This window comes from Tachyglossus aculeatus, chromosome 21 (genome assembly GCF_015852505.1).
Source record: "Tachyglossus aculeatus isolate mTacAcu1 chromosome 21, mTacAcu1.pri, whole genome shotgun sequence".
In the NCBI taxonomy this organism is placed as follows: domain Eukaryota; kingdom Metazoa; phylum Chordata; class Mammalia; order Monotremata; family Tachyglossidae; genus Tachyglossus; species Tachyglossus aculeatus.
The window spans coordinates 68,237,669-68,257,872 of record NC_052086.1 but is presented as its reverse complement, the minus strand read 5'-3'; the positions used below and the strand labels follow the sequence as shown (position 1 = coordinate 68,257,872).

Genomic DNA, 20,204 nt, shown 5'->3' with positions numbered 1-20,204 from the left:
AATGTGGAATTTCCCTCCTTTGACATTTGGGAATTCAGAATTTGCACTAGAACATTTCTGGTTGTTGTAGATGGGCCTGGTGGGTCGTAGGTGGGCCCTTGATAGGACACCAAACTGTGTCACCTTTAGAATGTTTCTAATGGTGCTACCACAGATAGTAAAATCAAGTAGCTGATGGTTGCAGCATGTACACATTTATCCTGAAATATCAGCTCATCATCTAAAGCACTCACTAATCCCTTTCCATAGCCATAACCCCTGCCCCATCCTCAACTCAAACCCTAATGTGTTTTTAGGGGGAATTGATCTTACTGATGATTGACCTTGGATTTTTTTAAAATTATGGTATTTGTTAAGTGCTTACTATGTGCCAGGCTCTGCACTAAAAGCTGGGGTGGATGCAAAATAATCAGGTTGGACACAGTCCATGTCTCACATGGTGCTCATGGTCTTAATAAACATTTTTACGGGGGAGGTCCTGAGTCACAGAGAAGTTAAGTGATTTGTCCAAGGTCACACAGCAGACACATGGTGAAGCTGGGATTAGAACCCAGGGCCTTCTGACTCCCAGGCCATACCGCTTCCCTGTTGATTGTTGAGGAAATGTACTTTTCAATTCTTGACCATTACCTAGTTGGTCTTGGGTTAATTGAATGGCTGTAAGCTTTAACTGAATTAAATTTAGAACACCTCAGCAAATTTCACCTCAAGATAAAGCATTTTTTTTTACTTCCTGAAGCAAAGCCACCCCAGGGGGAGTGAACAAATTTACTGCCTTTAGTGAGGATGGGGGTCTTCCTATATGATACCTCAAGCACAGCTCCTACCCTCAAGGTGCTTTCAGTCTAATGGTCTTGTCAGGGTAGCAAGCTAAAGTGGCATGTTAGAAATGCTTGACACTGAGGGGGTGGTAGTGTGTGGGTGGAAGGGACGGGAGAATGACAGAATGAGGAATCTGGTGGAGAGAGTTTTACTTCATTCTTGCTTTTCATTTCCCGTAGCCATGGGCATCCCTTGCATGGGGTTTCAGGAAAGATAATTGGTCCAGTGCTGCCGCAGGAGCCCCTCTGTTCTTCTGCAAAGTCTTAGTCAGATGGGAACTTGTTTATGGTGCTCTGCGCCTCCACAGGAAGAGGATTAATGTTCAGATCTGCTGCTCTCCAGTGAGCCTGACAGCCACCACACTTCTTCCACAGCTCTTCAGCCTTGGCGGAGAGAGAAAGCCCAGAGCTTGGGCTGGGAGCTGGCCGGCTCCCCCGCCACCCCCAGAGCTGAATATAAGCAGATGGGCTAGGAATCAGCTGTGGCTAGGCTTCTCACTCAATCTTAGATCCAGTAGTGGGAGAAGTAATCTAAAACAGGATTTCCTTCCTGTATTTTGGGACAGAGAAACTTTTTCCAAAACCAACACATCATTTTAAAATACCCACAAAATAAAATGCACTAGCCTCATGTATTAGCTTTCACCATCTGGCGTGGTCATAGGAAGAGTCACCTCAGGCTCACCAGTGGTCTGCCTTTGCAGCTTGCTGACCTCTCAGGGGTGCGAAGGAGAGCACTGTGGGATGTGGTTACAGGAGAAGAAGTGTGGCTCAGTGGAAAGAGCACGGGCTTTGGAGTCAGAGGTCTTGGGTTCAAATCCCACCTCCACCAGTTGTCAGCTGTGTGACTTTGGGCAGGTCACTTAACTTCTCTGTGCCTCAGTTACCTCATCTGTAAAATGGGGATTAAGACTGTGAGCCCCCCATGGGACAACCTGATCACCTTGTAACCTCCCCAGTGCTTAGAACAGTGCTTTGCACATAGAAATGCCATCATTATTATCATTATTATTATATGGCTCCATAGAGCCTTGGGGCCTGCACAGACCTCGAAGGATCATCTGATCCTCCCTTACTTTCCTGAAGGAACTCACTTAAACTATCCCCTGAAACAAGTGAAAATGTGTTCTATTTATATATCCATAATTAATTTATTAAAATCTGTAATTTATTATATGTGTAATTTATGTTAATCCAGCACTTTGAACAGTGCTTTGCACAAAGTAAGCACTTAACAAATGCCATCATCATCATCATTATTATTATTAATGTCTCTTTTACCCCTCTAGACTTAAGCTCATTGTGGGCAGGGAATTTATCTACCAACTCTGTTATACTGAACTCTTCCAAGCACTTAGTACAGTGCTCTACAGACAGTAAGCACTCACTGATGGATTGATATTTTCAAGTCTGTCAGGGGAAGCTTTCTTGGCCACCGTTCCCGGGTTAACAGGGTCCATTTTAAGGAAGTTCCTCCTTAGATCTATTCTAAGTTAGTCTTGCTGCAGTATAAACACATTTCTCTTTGTCCTGTACTTTGTTCTTCCTGTTTGAAAGAATATCTAGCTACAAGGTTTCAGTCATTAGCAAGGGCACATTTCTCTATCCACAACATAGACAAAACCCCCTTCCTTCTCTCTTGCTTTTATCTGTTGTTTTTAAATTAGAAAATTTCTTTCTATATGCCTAGCATGACAGTGACACATCCTCTCAATAAACCGAGGAAATTTGCAGCATCTATTTATCCCAGCAGACATGAGCCTCTTAACCACCGTGCTGTGTCTGGCAAGTAGAGGGGATTAATTGCGAGCTGCCATAATGCCTGAGCCATCACATTTAGCTAGAGTGTGCTAATAAAAGGATTATTATTTAACCATTCAGCCACAGTAAGCTCACTTCTCTCCCTCCTCCCTGGGTCAGTAGAAGAATCTGCAAGCTAGAACTAAAACTGCTTTAACTTTTCCTGCTCCGAGCACTTAAATTTGCAAAGAGATGTAGAAATATGTGTGTGACTAGAGGATCTGGACTGGTTCAGTGATCTAGAAGCAATTTAGATGGAGAGAAGAAGAGCTACAGATATCCGCATCCTGTAACTTTTCTGATTTCTGGAGGCAGGGCACTGGACCAGATGATCTCTTGCAGGCTCTTTAGATATGTTTAGATAATTTTGTGAACTTCAGAGTTTTAAAAGAAAGATTCCTCTCTGACTGCAAGCTCAATTATGGTCAGGGAATGTGAGTGCTAATTCTGTTATATTGTACTCTCAAGTGCTTAGTACAGTGCTCTGCACATAGTAAGCCCTCAATAAATGCCACTGATTGATTAGTAACACCTATAGAATCTTTGACTGTAAGCTCCTTGTGGGTAGGAATCATGTCTGTTCATTGTTATATTGTACTTTCTCAAATGCTTAGTACAGCACTTTGCACACAGTAAGTGTGCAATAAATACAATTGAATGAACTATTTATTTTTTAATTCCAAATTGCAGACAGGCTCAAGGCACGACTAGAGCATTTGCAATCCCTCTTCCAGAACCTTGGAGAGAGCCAAGAATTCCCAAGGTTTCTCAGTCCTGCTGTTTCCCCTCAGGTGGTCTTTCTTAATTTCAATTTTTTTTTTAAATTAATGAATATTTCATTTCCTTTGGGGCAAAGACAGCAGTAACCGCCAGCCCTCTGATCTTTTCCTTCCTATTAGAAATGTCTCTCAGGCCAGTTGATCCTTGCTGCAGGAAAGAGAGGAGTGGCATTTTGGGGGGTTACTGGATCACCTGAGGTTTTGGGAGAGCCCTTGACCGAGAAGAGAGGATGAGGAGGGTGACATCAGCACCCAGGAAAAGAAGGTTCTGGACATGGCCCCGAAACTCGATCTGGCCCCAGTGAGGGCCGATGGGGGTGATGAGAGAGTCTCACTGTGGATCCCTAGACCCAAAGGAGTAGGGGGAAGTCCTGGGACTCTTTTTTTATGGCATTTGTTAAGCACTTACTATGTACTAGGCACCACACTCGGCACTAGGATAGGTACAGAGTAATCAGGTTGGACAAAGTCCATGTCCCACATAGGGCTCACTTTCTTAATTCCCATTTTACTGATGAGTCAACTGAGGCACAGAGAAGTGAAGTGACTTGCCTGAGGTCACATAGCAGATGAGTGGCAGAGTCAAGATTAAAACCCACACCCTTCTAGGTCCCAGGCCTGTGCTCTATCCACTAGGCCAAGCTGCACACTCAGATGCAGTAAGGAGAAACAGCAATGTTTGGATTGGCTGGTCCCACCGACACTGAAGAGCTAACTGGAACACACACTGCTGTGCTTATGGGGTGGAGTCTGACCCCTGTCACCTGTGTCTGCAGCTGGTTCAAGGATTCTTCTCAGCACCTGCTTCTCTGTCTGTTCCCTCTCCTTGCTGCACAGTTGGACTATGTGTTGTGTGCAGGAATGGACTTCCTCCTTCCTCCTTCCTCTGGAGGCCTCACAATTTTCAGACACTCCATTGTTTCTGAAAAGGCTCTTCATTCATTCATTCAATCGTATTTATTGAGTGCTTACTGTGTGCAGAGCACTGTACTAAGCGCTTGGGAAGTACAAGTCGGCAACATTATAGAGACGGTCCCTACCCAACAACGGGCTCACAGTCTAGAAGCGGGCTCACAGTCTAGAAAGTCTTCAGAAGTCACTAAATCTCTCCTCTTGCTTCTAGTCTGGGCAGAAATGATTTAATGATATTGATACTAAGCCCTTATTTGCTCTACACCCGCTTCCTTCTGTATCACCCATGGATTTGGCTTTTTACCCTTTTTCACCCCACCCTCAGCCCCTCAGCACTTATTTGTGTATCCATATTTTTTAAATTAATGTTTGTTTCCATTTATAGACAGCAAGCTCACTGAGGACAGGGAACGTCTCTACCAACTCTGCAATATTGTACACTCTGCATACAGTAAGCGCTCAATAAATATGATTGATTAATTTACCTTCCCACTCTCCTCTTTCTTGCTCAGATGTTCTGTATTTAGGAAGTGGTAGCAGGCTGTTTTGTTGTTATCATATTTATTAAGTGCTTACTATGTTCCAGGCACCATACTAAGCACTGGGATAGATATACGTTAATCAGGTTGGATGCAGTCCATTTCCCACGTGGGGCTCCCAGTCTTAATCCTTACTTTACAGATGAGGTAACTGCGGCATAGAGAAGTTAAGTGACTTGCCCAGGGTCACACAGCAGTCACGTGGTGGAGCTGGGATTAGAAACCAGATCCTTCTGACTCCCAGGTTCTATCAACTGGGCGAGACTACTTCTCTACTGACTCCATCCTCTCTTTCCTCTCCATCCAAACGGGTACCACATTAATACAATCACTCATTCCATCCCACCTGGATTACTGAATCAGCCTCCTTGCTGACCTATCAGCCTCCTGTCTCTCCCCACTCCAGTCCCTACTTCATTCTGCTGCCCAGATCATTTTTCTACAGAAACGTTCAGGACATGTCACCTTGCTCCTCAAAAAACTCCAGTGGTTATCTGTCCACCTCCACATCAAACAGAAACTCCTCACCATTGGCTTTAAAACACTTCACCACCTTGCCCCCTCCTACCTCACCTTGTTTCTCCCCTTCTATAACCCAGCCCCCACACTTCACTCCTCTAGTGCTAACCTTCTCACTGTGTTTCGATCTCACCTGTCTCGCCACCGACGCCTAGCTCACGTCCTGCCTCTGGCCTGGAACACCCTTCCTTCTCAAATCCAGCAGACAACTGCTCTCCTGCAACCCTTCAAAGCCTTGTTGAAGGCACGTCTCCTCCAGGAGGTCTTCCCAGCCTAAGCCCCACCTTTTCTCATCTCCCATTCCCTTCTGCATGGCTCTGACTTGGTGCCTTTGCTCTTACTCCCTCCCAGCCCCACAGCATTTATGTACATAACTGTAATTTGATTTATTTGTATTTATGTCTGGCTCCCCTCCTCTAGACTGTAAATTCATTGTGGGTGGGGAATGTGACTATTTATTGTTGTACTCTGCCAAAGTGCTTAGTACAGTGCTCTGCACACAGTAAGCACTCACTAACTACTACTGAATGAAAGACTGTGAGCCCCCTGTTGGGTAGGGACTGTCTCTATATGTTGCCAATTTGTACTTCCCAAGCGCTTAGTACAGTGCTCTGCACATAGTAAGCACTCAATAAATACGATTGATTGATTGATTGAATGAATGTTCCTTGCATAAAACAGAAACTCCTAACTCTGGGTTCTGTGACTATCCACCAGCTCTCCCTTCCTCTCACCAGCCCTCATTCTTTACTCCTCCAAAGTAAATTTTCTAATTGCACCTCACTCAGGTCTCTCTACCACTGGACACACCTTTCCTCCTAACCAGAATTACTTCTTACATCAGTTCCTCCAAACTGCAGACACCTCCTCTTTCAAAGCCACCCCTATACATCAATGACTGCTAGCAGTCGTTCCCTGACTAATCCGTTCATACATGTGAGAATCTTTTTATATGTTTATTACTGATTTAGGTCCTTGTACGACATTGGCCATAGATGCTCAATATCCACTGCTGCTGCTGATGACAATTATAAATAGGGATTGTTCTAGAATCCCTGTATAGCAAATGTGGCCACTTCCTGCTGAGCTTACATATTTTCAGGAGCCCAAGTTAGAGCTCAATCTTGTAATCAAAGCTACAAATCAAAGCATCTAAGCCAAAGATCCAGTAAGTAGCTTCTGACATTAAAGAGCCAAACATGCACCAGATCAGAATTTATTCAAATACAAACAATGTTGTCAAACACAATATAGTCTCTACTTAAGAAAATATTCACATTTACAATTAAAATATGGTTAGTCTCATTCTTAGAACTGGAATACCCAACATTCCATTAAACTGTTCTGTTCGCATCATACACACTCCTACTGGGCAGAGATGCTGTTTCCAATTGCAGGAATCTGCAGAAAGAGTTCAGTCCTCCTGTTTGTCTGCCTGTCTTCCTTGCCCTCTTCACCACGATGTTTCGATTCCAGGTGTTCACTAAAAAAGACAGCATGTGCTTGCTTAAATTTACTGCAGGTCCAATAGGAGGTACAAATATAACAGCGAGATACTGGGCTAGTTAACATCAGTCTTCCAAGATACGCCACAAAACCAAATATAAGGCAATAGCTTTAGTACCAGAAAACAGCAGCTCCTACATGGCAGACTTCAAAAGTCAAGGCTTCGTTTCCCAAAACTGGCCTGAAAGAAAAGGCTTCAGAGTGTTTTTTTAAATTATTTTATTCTCTTTATTTTACCGTTACTATTACTATTAGTGAGTAAAGCCCTCAAATTCACTGAAACCAAATGGTTCATGAGGTCCATACCCAGTTGGCATGACTCAAGGCCATTTGATGAGTTATACTCAGAAAACTCCAATAATTCAGTGGAATGACTTCACAAAATCAGACCTCTTTTTAAATACTGTTTATCAAAATATAAAATATAATCAGAAGGAAAACAGTCGGATTTCACAGCTATTCTATCATTATAAGAAAAGTAATAAATTAGAGCATACAGACTGCATTCCTTCCCCCAGTGGGGCATTTGTTTTTTTTTTAAATTAAAGCATTCAATTATTCATGTGTGAGTAATGCTATAAGTAGAATAATGAAATTCATATAAATATCAGGTTTCATGTTAAATACATTCTCAAAAATGAATCGCTTAATCCTAACAGGTATTGCACTTGGACTCAGTCACGTAGAACTCCAAATAACATTCCTTGTCACTAACTAGTCTTTTCAAAAATAAATAGACCTATTTCACATAGAGACCCTTTGGTTAAAATCGATTCACAAAGAAGGAATCCTCTCAAAGGGATGGTGGGACGTAGGGAAAATAGGTAGAACTCACACACACTAAAAAATTAGCAAGTCAGCAAAGAGATGATTTTTCCTTAGCCATCTGGGGGTTCACGGCACATTGAAGTGGGGTATTCTCTCCCTGAATGTTTATCACAAACGCTGTCCTACGGATGGACATCATGTGGGTGAACAAATTTAGAACTCAGAGGAAATTTTTATCCTTCTTTCCTCCTCTCCTCCCTCTTTTAGAGTGTAAGCTCCTTGGGAGCAGGGAATGAGTCCCTTCGTTATTCTGAACTTTCCTAGTGCCTTGTACGGTGCATGGCACCAAGCGGGTACTCAAATACTACTACCACTACTGCTACTACTACTCTCCTCACTTCAGAGTAGAGAAGTAGACCATTCCCTAAGTTGCCTCAGAAATTTAGGAAACATTTGGAAAACAATAGATCAAGGGTCCAATTTTTACTTGGTACTATAAAGCATCAGGGTCAGAATCTCCAGAATTGCCGTGGAAGGTACAGACTGAAAGTCATTTGATACCAGGCAAACTTAACCTTGGGAGCAGTGTGGAAAATCGAAGGGAGTTCCTAACGAGAGTTTCCTTCTTGAAATTGGCACCAGGAGCCAGGTAAACCCAGTCTCGTGTATGTGCGTGCATGTGCACTCACACACGCACGCTTGCAATTATTATCCATTGAGAAGCTCCTATTAACTGACATCGTTGTGCTAGTTTTGGCCAAGTGAGGAAACAGAACCTCATCTCTTCCCAAGGTCTGGGTTATTAGCCCAGATGTGGAGTAAAGCAATCCCTACCAGACCACCAGTCAATTAAAAATTGGGAGAAAAGCTTAAGTGATGTACTGTCCTTACATATAAGCAGCTTTCATTTCATATTTGGAAATGCCTACTGTGTGTAAGAACTCTTAGGGAGAGTTGGTGTTTCCTCCTCACCCTTGAGGGGCTCCAGTGACCGATGCCTAAATCACTGAGGCAATTTTTGAAGCCGTTTCAATTAAAGCAAACGGAGGATACCTCTACAAGCAACGTGACCCCTGGGACTCGGGCTCACCACTCTGTGTCTCCCATTAAGAGCAGGCCTGAAACTCTAGACATAAGAGGCTTGTGTGTAAAAGCTTACATCAGACTCTCCAATAACAACAATAAGCTTTTCTAGATTAAAACATAGAACACTGTAAAGCTATGGAAGTCTTCATACACAAAAGCTTATGACAAGCCTAATTAAAACTAATGGCAAGAATGTGCTTTTTTTGTTGTTCTGGGCTCAAGAATTCTTATTTTCTCCTCCCGAGACATTATCTCTGCCTTGGGATGAGGCAAATAAATAAAATTCTATCCATAATGGCAATTTGCAGAATGGCTTTTGATCCCCCTGCTCCCCTGCCTACCCCAGGCAGACGGAGGATGGAGCAGTTTTATGGAGAGCCTTTTCCAAAGAGAACCTGCTGAGGGTAGAGAGGGATAAGGGTTCAGAAACTGCCTGGGGCCTCCAAACCCAGCAGAAGGTCACCTCGGACACCAGCAGCAGATGGGTGGAGAGAGTTCAGGTCAGCAACCTTTGTATTGGCAAGTGCACACAACGCAAGTGATTCCTTGAAAAATACAAAAAGGACATTCACGTTCAGAGCTGGGCTCTGGCGGTCACATCAGCTCTTTTCGTAAAGAACGTGTTTTCAATTAAGCCCTGTTGGGGCTGAGGGAACCTGTAAAAAGTGCTGTTCCCCCACAAGGTGTGACGCTAAGATTCGAGCGAGCACCGACTTGGGAGTAACTGAACGGCACAGTCTTGAGGTCTGGGGGGGTGCATAGCCTATGTGGTGGTATGAAATGGTCGGGGTGGTAGTTCTTGCCTCGACTTGGAAAGGACCAAGGCTTCTCCTCCCATTCCTACCCACCTACCATGCTTCCCATCTATCACCCTGAACGTCTTTCAGCCGACGGAGATGCGAAATCAAATTCCCTCTCTCAGGAAGAGCAGGTTCAGCTTTGTCTAGGTGAGGTGATCACACCCCAGAAGGGGAGCTGAAGGTGAAGGGGCGGGGGCCAGCTAGCAACTGCTCCCCCCAGGTCAGGGGGATATCTTTATAGGCTTTCCATTTTTATCATACTGATAAACCAGCATTTTGATACAGTGGGAGTTGGCAGGGGAGATCCAAGGGCTACTGGTAATGGAAAAGTTATGATTCGTATAGAACTGAACAGGCTGCTTCTGGCACTTGAAGAAAGCCTTGAGGGTGCCCGCGGCCATGGTGCGGAATCGCTTGCTAATGAAACAGTAGAGGAAGAAATTAATCGCCGTGTTCAGCAGGGCCAGCATATTGGCAATGTCTGATACAATATGCACCAGCCAGCTGTTGTGGATGGGGGAGACGTAAAGGTGATACAGGATCATGATGATTCTGGGGGCCCACAGCATGGCGAAAATGGAGGTGATGGTAAACAAGATGGCGGTGGTTTTCCCCGTGGAGTATCCCCGAAGTCGGAAATTGCTTTTCCGCCTGAGCTTGTACACGATGATGGAGTTTAAGATGAAGAAAATGGAACAGGGCACCAGGTAGACGGTGAAGCAGTGAACCCAGATGAGGACGTGGTGCACGGAGGTGCTGATGTAGTCTTCGATCCAAATGTTGGGCCACCAGTAGTAGGGGATACTGGTCAAGAAGCAGGTGACGTAGACGCTGATGATGACTTTCCTAGTACGGGCCGGGTAGGAGACGGTGTGATATTTGAGGGGGTGGCAGACCGCAATGTACCTGTCTATCGTGAGGGGAACGGTAATCCAGATGGACGTGTGGATGGAAGAAAATTCCAGGACTTCGATGACTTTGTCCGGGACTTGAGGCATCTGCTTGTTCAAGATGAAGTCTTCCAGCAAAAAGTCCACGAACACGATGAAGAATAGGACCAGGATGTCAGCCGCCGCGAGGGCTAAGAGATAGTTATAGGAGGATTTCTGTCGCCGAGCCACCAGCTGGGAAAGGATGATGACAGTCAGGATGTTCGCTGTGGGGATAAGAAGAGAGGTCGTTAGTGCTGAAACCCTACTAGTCTTGTTTGTTATCCGTAATTTATTAATTAATTCATTAATTCATTCAATTGTATTTATGGAGCGCTTACTGTGTGCAGAGCAGACAATACTTGAGAAAGTCCAACACAACAATAAAAGTGACATTCCCTGCCCACATTTATGTACGCATTTATGTATTCATTTATCTTAATGCCTGTCTCCCCCTCTACAGTGTAAGCTCACTGTGCACAGGGAATATGTCTATTTATTGTTATAGTCTCCCAAATGTTTAGTACAGTGATTTGCACATAGTAAGCGCTCAATAAATACAATTGAATGAATGAGTGAATGAATGAATGGTCTCCCGAGGCCCCATAATTTTATGCCTTTTTGGATTATAAGCTCCTTGAAGGCAGTCATATCTACAACTTCTACTCTATACGTTCAGGTGCTTAGTACAGGGAGAACAGTTCAGAAGCATCATAAAGAAGGTGGGTTTGTAGTAGAGCTTCGAAGTGGAGAGTAACATGCTTGGTGAAGTGGGTTTGGTGGGGCTGTTTTATAGTATCAAACACTGCTTCACTGGAGCTAGGCAAAGCTGGATAAGGATCAACTTGAGTCCAGCTAGCCCCAGTGGACTCCGAGAGCTACTCTTACATTTTGGCTAAATAATAATAATAATAATGGTATTTGTTAAGCACTTACTATGTGCTAAGCACTGTTCTAAGTGCTGGGGGAGATACAAGGTGATCAGGTTGTCCCACGTGATGCTCACAGTCTAACTTCCCTTTTTTACAGATGAGGTAGCTGAGGCCCAGAGAAATTAAGTGACTTGACCAAAATCACACAGCTGACAACTGGCGGAGCTGGGATTAGAACCCATGACCTCTGGCTCCCAAGCCCGGGCTATTTCCACTGAGCCACACCGCTTCTCTGAAGGAATGCAGATGGCAACTGAACCGCAAGGCAGAAATTAGAAATCAGAATGAGATGAAAGAGTCTCTAGCAGAACAGTGCTCTGCCAGAGCAGTTCTTAGCTTGCTTAGGTGGTGGAACTGGTGCGGATTGGGCTGAAGGCAGAGAAACCTTTCCCACCATGACTCAGGAGGGAGGCTTTTCTATCATCTTCCACGTGAGATTGGGGGCCTGGTGCCCTCACGCTGACCTGTTCTGCTCGCCAGGATCGCTGAGAGGCTGAGCTACAACAGGCTTTCAGAATCTCCTTCCCCACCTTTTTAAAAAATGCTCTGGGAAATTTATTACGAAGTGGGGAAGGGTGGAAGTGCTCAAATCCCATTATAGGATGAGTGGAGTGGAGTGGCTCCTCTCCCTACCCACCACTTGGAAAACTTGCCTTAATCAACTTGCTAATAGCTCAACCTCTAAATTGCATGCACAATAAGGGAACGCTCAAATTTCCAGCTCCTTTGAAACTGAGTGGATAGAGAAGTTTATCCACTTGATTAGGAAGCATTCTGGGGCTTTTGTTCATGGTGTGCAAAAATGGACCCCTGGAAGGAACTTGCAGCCTAGAGTATCCCCTAAAGCAGAGAAGAATTTAACTGACGGTGAGGACAACAGGAAACTCCAGGCTTTCCAGGAGCCTGGGGTGGAATGAAACCTAGAACCACCCACTCTCTCTGCTTGGGTCAGCCCCCTGTGGCAATTGTTTGCTGAGGCAGGGCCTAGCTGTTCCTGGGTCCTTGGATCCTGACATCAACACATGGATCTGGTTGGAGCTGGGACCCTCCCCTCCATCCTTCATTACAATGGGCTGCTCCAAGCTGCTCCCCTCTAGACTGTAAACTCGTTGGGGGCAGGGAATGTGTCTGCTTTTTGTTGAATTGTACTCTCCCAAGCGTTTCGTACAGTGCTCTGCACACAGTAAGTGCTCAATAAATACGATTGGTTGACTGACTCCCCAGAATTCCAGGAGGATGGATCTGGGACCAAGCCAGATTAAAGATGTGAGCCCAGAGATGTGAACTCCATTCCTCCAGCCCTGTCCTTGGGTCGCCAAGCTCTCCCCTGTCCCCATTCTTTGCTGACCTTAATAATGGTGGTATTTGCCATGCTCTTGGCTAAGCCCGGGAGGTAGGTACAATACGATCAGATCAGACATGGTCTCTGTGCTGTGCGGGGTTCACAGTCTAACAGGGGTTGCGAGGAATGATGAATAGGTATCAAATCCCCATTTTGCAGATGAAGAAACTGGGGCCCAGAGAAGACTGGTAACATGCTCAAAGTTGCACAGCAGTTAAGCGCCACAGCCGAAATTAGGACCGTGGTCTCCTGACTCAGGGAATGAGGTGAGAGAGGGCTGGGAGATTCCGTGATGACCTCATTGCTGTCTTGGGACCAGTATTCACTGGATATGGCAGTGCTCACCCCAAGCTGTCAGGCTTTGCAGCAGTCCTGAGCAGCACTCTGGACTCCAGCAAATCCCAGAGGACCGGCCAGGCAGCTGCATTCTCTCAGGCCCCATGGGGATGACCCATGAGAAGAAGCAAGGCAGCCAAAACAGGGAACAAAATGGATCATCTTCCTCCTGTCCAGTAGCCCCACCAAGTGGCTTTGGTACATACTGTGTTCTCCTGCAATCTCAGGGGCTGGGAGCAGTTGGGCTTTAGTAAAAGTGGCTAGGATATCTGCTTAGATCCTTCCCCCTTCCTTCAGGCTGGGTAGTGGGAGTCGGGTGAGGGATCTTGGGGCTAGAGATACTTCATCATTGACCAGCCGCACAAAGGGTCCATTCGCAATGAGCCATCCTCTCTCTGAAGGCTCCACACCATTGGCCCATTTGCCCCTTCTACTTCCCAGCAGACAGTGACCCCACGTTACTGCCTGAAGGGTCCGTTATGAATCCCATCAACAGCCCCCTTTATGCCTATGGCAGTGAGGGGCTTGAACTATGATGTGAAAGATTCAGGCAAGGGAGCAAGAATTTTCTGATGGAGGACGGGAGGTGTTGTTAAATACTGTAATGGAGGTGTAGACTCCCTTCAGCCAGGAATGGTGGAACCCTCCTGGAGCCCCTTTCCTTTCTATGCAGCCTGGAATAATAATAATAATGATGATGATGGTATTTGTTAGGCGCTTAACTATGTGCCAAGCACTGTTCTGGAAGAGTGGGAACAGAAGCTTCTGGGTAAGAGGCAGACATTGCTAGCTCACCTTTATTCTGACTCACTCTCTATTCTAGGCAGCGGCAGAAGGAACCTTGTACTCCCCACTGTGTGGGTAGGAGGTATCAAATGTGAAAGCAGAGTGGTTCAGTGGATAGAACACAGTCCTGGGAGTCAGAAGGACCTGCATTCTAATCCCAGCTTGACCACTTGTCTGTTGTTTGGCCTTAGGCAAGTCACTTAATTTCTTTGGGTCTCAGCTCACCTGTAAAATGGGGACTAAGACTGTGAGCTCCATGGGAGACATGGTCTGTGTTCAACCTAATTAGCTTGTATTTACCTCAGTGCTTAGTACAGTGTCTGTCACATAGTAAGCACCTAACAAATACCATTAAAAAAAATCCCCATAGCTTGGATGTTTGTGAAATGAGGCTGCTAATGGTGGGAGTTCATTCCTGGGATGGACTGATCCAATGAACAGACTCATCCATATTGTACATATGTAGGAGGTCTTCACTCCGAGCAGAAAAACACTGTTCAGACACCATGCGAGGAGCCCAAAGACAGATCCTGCTACTTCTGTAGCCCCAGAGAGACCAATATGGGACTGTCTGTACCACAGTCCTTCAGGTTAGGTCAGGAGGAAGGAGGAAAAGTGTAACGCAGCACCCATCCAACATGCGTTTGATTGGTTTTTGCAGTCGTGTTGATGGGCTGCACTGAGCTCTTCGGTCAGTCTCCATCATTCCCTACAGAGCAGTAGCAGGTGCAGTCTGATGTCGCTGAACAGAAAATTTTTGTTCATCCTCTAAAGCAGGAGAATGACTCCCTGAGCTGTTGTCGATGAGCATGGCATTCACAGTTGGAGTGGAGGGTTGGGAGTTGCGGGCCTTCTAGAAGACCTGGAGAAGCAGCGTGGCTCAACGGAAAGAGCCCGGGCTTTGGAGTCAGAGGTCATGGGTTCAAATTTCAGCTCTGCCCAACTGTCGGCTGTGTGACTCTGGGCAAGTCACTTCACTTCTCTGGGCCTCAGTTACCTCATCTGTAAAATGGGGATGGAGACTGTGAGCCCCCCGTGGGACAAACTGATCACCTTGTATCCTCCCCAGCGCTTAGAACAGTGCTTTGCACATAGTAAGCACTTAATAAATGCCATTATTATTATTATTATTATTATTATTATTATTCTAGAACCAGTGGGATTCAGTGGCCAGTTCTCAATACCCCGCAGACAGAAATATTTGAGATCAGGGATTGGCAACCTTTTTTTTTTTTTCAGAAAAAAATAACTTAGTGAAACCTTTGAGTAGATGGTGTGAAAAAGGCCAATCATACAATTTAAATACACATTAGCACAACTTACTTCATTGAGGAAATAGCTAAAAATGCTTCAACCCAACACTCCCCTTCCCCCACTCCTTGGGATAGGATGAACCAGACAAATGATATGCACACACAAACAGACATATTCTCTCTCTCTCTCTCTCTCGCTCTCTAACCCTCTAGACTCTCAACTTGTGGGCAGCAAATGTGTCTGTTACGCTGTTACATAGTTTTCTCCCAAGTGCTTTGTATAATGCTCTGCACACAGTAAGTGCTCAATAAATACTAATGACTGACTCTCTCCCCTCTCTTCTCTCTCCCCTAATCACACCTCCTCACTTCTGTGCTATGGGAACTGATTTGTTGAAAGAAGAGACAGCTGAGGAAACCCAAGAAATTCTCATCTTATCCATTTCCATGGGTACCAGTTTTGTACTTATTTCTTAGATTTCAGAGCACAACCCCTTTGAGACATTCCGAGCTCGGAACTCAGAATGATTAAAGCCTGACAATTTAAGCATACTCTAATGAGAGAAATAGGAAATGGAGTGAAGAGAAAACAGAAAGTGATACCAGTGCAGCTTTTAGCTTAAGAAAGAGAAATACACCAAAAGAGAATCTGCGTGTGATCTGTGTGTGCATGTGTGTGTGTGAGTTTGCTTTTGTCTTTCAGCCAAAAGATGTATTTGATTGAAGGCAGGGATCAGCTGCAGGAATAGGATTATACCTGAAAAACTCCAGCCTAAACAGAAAGTGCTTGGCACATAATAAGTGCTTAACATATACCATAATAATAATAATAATAATAATAATAATAATAATAATAATAATAAACCCTAGTCACCTCTTACAATTGTACACTTTCCTGAATGGCAATCAACAAATTGTATTTATTGAGCATTTATTGTATGTAGAGTACTGTACTAAGTGTGTGTGTCATCCTTGACTCTGCTCTGTCATTCACCCCACACATCCAATCCGTCATCCAGACCTGCCAGTCTCACCTCCACAACATCACCAAGATCTGCACTTTCCTCTCCATCCAAACCGCTACCTTGCGGGTACAATCTCTCATCCTATCCCGACTGGATTACTGCATCAGCCTCCTCTCTGATCTCCCATCCTCCTGTCTCTCCCTGCTTCAGTCTGTACTTCACTCTGCTGCCCGGATTATCTTTGTACAGAAGCACTCTGGGCATGTCACTCCCCTCCTCAAAAATCTCCAGTGGTTGCCTGTCAACCTACGAATCAAGCAAAAACTCCTCACTCTCAGCTTCAAGGCTGTCCATCACCTCGCCCCCTCCTACCTCATCTCCCTTCTCTCCTTCTGCAGCCCAGCCCACACACTCAGCCGCTCTGCTGCTAACCTCCTCACTGTGCCTTGTTCTCGCCTGTCCCGCCATCGACTCCTGGCCCATGTCCTTCCCCTGGCCTGGAGTGCCCTCCCTCCACACATCGGCCAAACTAGCTCTCTTCCTCCCGTCAATGCCCTACTGAGAACTCACCTCCTCAAGGAGGCCTTCCCAGACTGAGCCACCTTTTCCCTCTCCTCCTCCCCAGCGCCACCCCTCCCTCCATCTGCCCTAACCCCTTCCCCTCCCCACAGCACTTGTATATATTTGTACATATTTATTACTTTATTTTACTTGTACATAGTTACTATTCTATTAATGATGTGCATATAGCTATAATTCCATTTATTCTGATGGTTTAGACACCTGTCTACTTGTTTTGTTTTGTTGTCTGTCTCCCCCTTCTAGACTGTGAGCCCGCTGTTGGGCAGGGACAGTCTCTATATGTTGTTGCCGAGTTGTACTTCCCAAGCACTTAGAACAGTGCTCTGCACACAGTAAGCGCTCAATAAATACGATTGAATGAATGAATAGTAAAATACAATATAACAGAGTTGGTAGATAGTTCTCTGCCAGTGAGGAGCTCACAGTCTAAGGGACAAAGATTCATTCATTCATTCAATCGTATTTATTGAGCGCTTACTGTGTGCAGAGCACTGTACTAAGTGCTTGGGAAGTACAAGTTGGCAATATATAGGGACGGTCCCTACCCAACAGTGGGCTCACAGTCTAGAAGAGGGAGACAGAGAACAAAACAAAATGTATTAACAAAATAAAATAAATAGAATAAATATGTACAAATAAAATAAATAGAGTAATAAATACATACAAACATATATACATGCATACAGGTGCTGTGGGGATGGGAAGGAGGTAAGGCAGGGGGAAGGAGGGGGAGAGGAAGGAGGGGGCTCAGTCTGGGAAGGCCTCCTGGAGGAGGTGAGCTCTCAGTAGGGCCTTGAAGGGAGGAAAAGAGCTAGCTTGGCGGATGTGTGGAGAGAGGGCATTCTAGGCCAGGGGGATGACGTGGGCCAGGGGTCGACGGCGGGACAGGTGAGAACGAGGCACGGTGAGGAGATTATTAGCAGATAACTCCAACTCTCTCTCTCTCTGCAGAGGAAAGCCCCTATGGTGGTGTTGGGTTTGACAGGGCACTGCTGAAGAGGCTTCACTGTGATGAACTGCAGCATCTCCCCAGAAAGGGATGTAGAGTTGCATTAACAAAGAGTGAAGAGTGATTGCAGTATTTGAGCAGGAATGCCCTCATGTCCCCTTTAAGGAAAAACAGAAAGGCAGCTGTGTTGTCCACTGGAGCCCAGATGGTTGGATGAGGGGCCCACTTGCCAATCCAGCATGACCTGAGCCCGGGGAAGTTTACAATGAGCTTATGGTTCAGTTTAAGTCCCTTCGCTTCTCTGTGCTCAGTTTTCTTATCTGTAAAATGAGGCTAAGATGACTCTTTTTCCTCACTTTTGTGAGCCCCGTGTTGGGTGGGCACTGTCTGATCTGGTATTATATATCTACCCCGGAGGTTAATACAGTGCTCAGTACAAAGTAAATGCTTAATAAATTCCCTAACAAATCCACCTTCCCATCCCCACCTGCCAGGTCTAAAGCCATCCACCACCAAGAATCCTCTTCACTGGAGAACACAGATCAATCATGTGTCTGCATGCTAACTCAGATAGCAAGGAGTGTTGACCAAAGTGTGGCTTACTAGAAAGTGTACTGGCCTGGGAGCAAGGGCACTGGGGTTGATTTTCCCTAACTGCTTCTGCCGATTTGTATGGCTTCAGATCGACTCGACCTCAGTTTCCCCATATGTAAAATGGGGGTAATAATTCTCATCCCATCTCCTTAGGGAAGTAATGGCCATCAATAAATAGGCATGGCCCTACTATACTGTGTTCTCCATCATAGGAGCTCACTTCAAGGTGGACTTTTTTCTGTCTATTCTTTGGAAAACACAACACAACCAGACCATTCCATATGTCACCCCATTTTAATTACTGCACTAAGCAATAAGGTCCCATCTAATGGCAGATTAAATTGCTAGGTATTTATATTAGTCATTTTCCAGATTTTATCATAATTGCCTCTCTGTTGATGCTAGCCCTCAAATACCCTACACCACACACTGTTTGTCAGGTGGCTTTCCCCCCAAGACCCTCTGAGGGGTAGGAGAAGCATCCCTAAAATTTGAGAGAGGAGAGGCGGGGAGACAGTAAGGCAGGGCTCAGATGGATTTTCTGAAGCAGGAATGTTTTTCCACTCTTATCACTTGACATTTACTGAAACTCTTGACTTCCAAATGCCGCATGAGCTTAGATTTCCATAATGGGATTTTTAACACCCTAAAGAGGAAAGATAAGTGAGCTGATGGGGTGGGGCAGGGTTGCTGAGAGCACCCCTGTGGGATCTCTCCCTGCATTTCCATTTCCTGACTGGTTCCCCAGCAAGAAAACTGTGCTCTTCAGACCACTTCCGGGGAAACCAAACCAATTCCCTCCCCACCAGCCCGACTGAACTCGGTGATCAAAATGTCAGAGCTTTCCAAAAAGCAAATCCTTTCCTCAAATATTGTCATCTAGAAGCCTTAAGCTTTCTGGTAAATATTAAGCCTAAACTTCATGATTGCAAAGTCTCCCGAACACATTCTTGGGGAAATCCAATTTCCCAAATCTCATGACTTGCTGTGCTCAAACTGGGGAGAATTTCGGTAGCAGCTGAAAGAGCAACACAGGTTGCTCTGTCAGATTTCACCACATGCTAATTGATAGCATAGCTGGTGCATGAGCAGGCAGTTTTTTCCTCTGTATCTGGCAAATTAGAACCCAAAGCAGTTTGGTCCCTTGGGTGGGGCACTGACCCTAGGCTCAATTCCCTTTTCCATTCCTCTCGGGTCTCACACTGTCACACTGGAGATGATTGAATCTTGGTCTCTCTGCCTCTCATCTCTCCTCTCTAGTCCCTGCTTCCTCTGCTCCAGCTCTCTGCCCCATCCAAGTGCTCTTGGGGGGCTTTGGACTTCCTGGCTCTGGCTTGCTGTCCTGTCATTTATTTCCCTCCCCTGTCTCCAGATTATACTCCCTCTTGCCTTTCCTTCACCTCCACCAGCCTCTCTCTGCTTGCCCCAACTCTTTCATCCCTCTCTCCCCATCACATATTGGCTTCTAAATACTGCCATCCACTCCCTACTCTGCTCTGAGAGGGTGGAGCCATGAGCACAGAAGTCCCAGCACTGGCCTGATTCATAAGTTAGGCTCTCACTGGTGTCCCTAGGCTGGAGGAGGGAGAAGGAGCTATCTGCCTGGGGGACCAGCCTACGTGTCCTCCCAGACTTTCCTTGAGAGTGATCCCTTGCTACCCAGTATGCCAGCAGTCTCTAGGAATAATCTAAAAGGGGGAAGCTTATGAGTGCAGCTGTTTAGCCACCTGCTTCCAACCTCAGAGACTCTTCATCTGATGAAATGACTGTCAGGAATCCCAGCTGCGGTCCCCACTGCTCCACCTCGCCCATCTGGGAGGGTGTGAGTTGCAATTCCTCAGCCTCCAGACTCCTAAATAAGGGGATTTCTTCTAGAATGTCATTCCGAGACTCCAGCCTGCCTCAGGACTAGCATTTGGGGATGAGGAGGAGGATGGAAAGAGAATAATAATATTACTCTGTCCCCTTCAAAGCCTTACTGAAGGCACCTCTCTGAAGTTCTCCCC

The 20,204-nt window shown here is 45.6% G+C and overlaps 1 protein-coding gene across 1 annotated transcript in view; it reads right to left on the bottom strand.

Annotated features, from left to right (window-relative positions):
* Positions 1-6,572: 6,572 nt before the first annotated feature.
* Positions 6,573-20,204, bottom strand: part of GPR139 (G protein-coupled receptor 139) — a 37,102-nt gene continuing 23,470 nt past the window's right edge. The window contains exon 2 of the mRNA XM_038763296.1: positions 6,573-10,686. Coding sequence (XP_038619224.1) covers positions 9,752-10,686 — 935 coding nt within the window. The 3' untranslated portion in view covers positions 6,573-9,751. The remainder of the gene's footprint in view (positions 10,687-20,204) is intronic.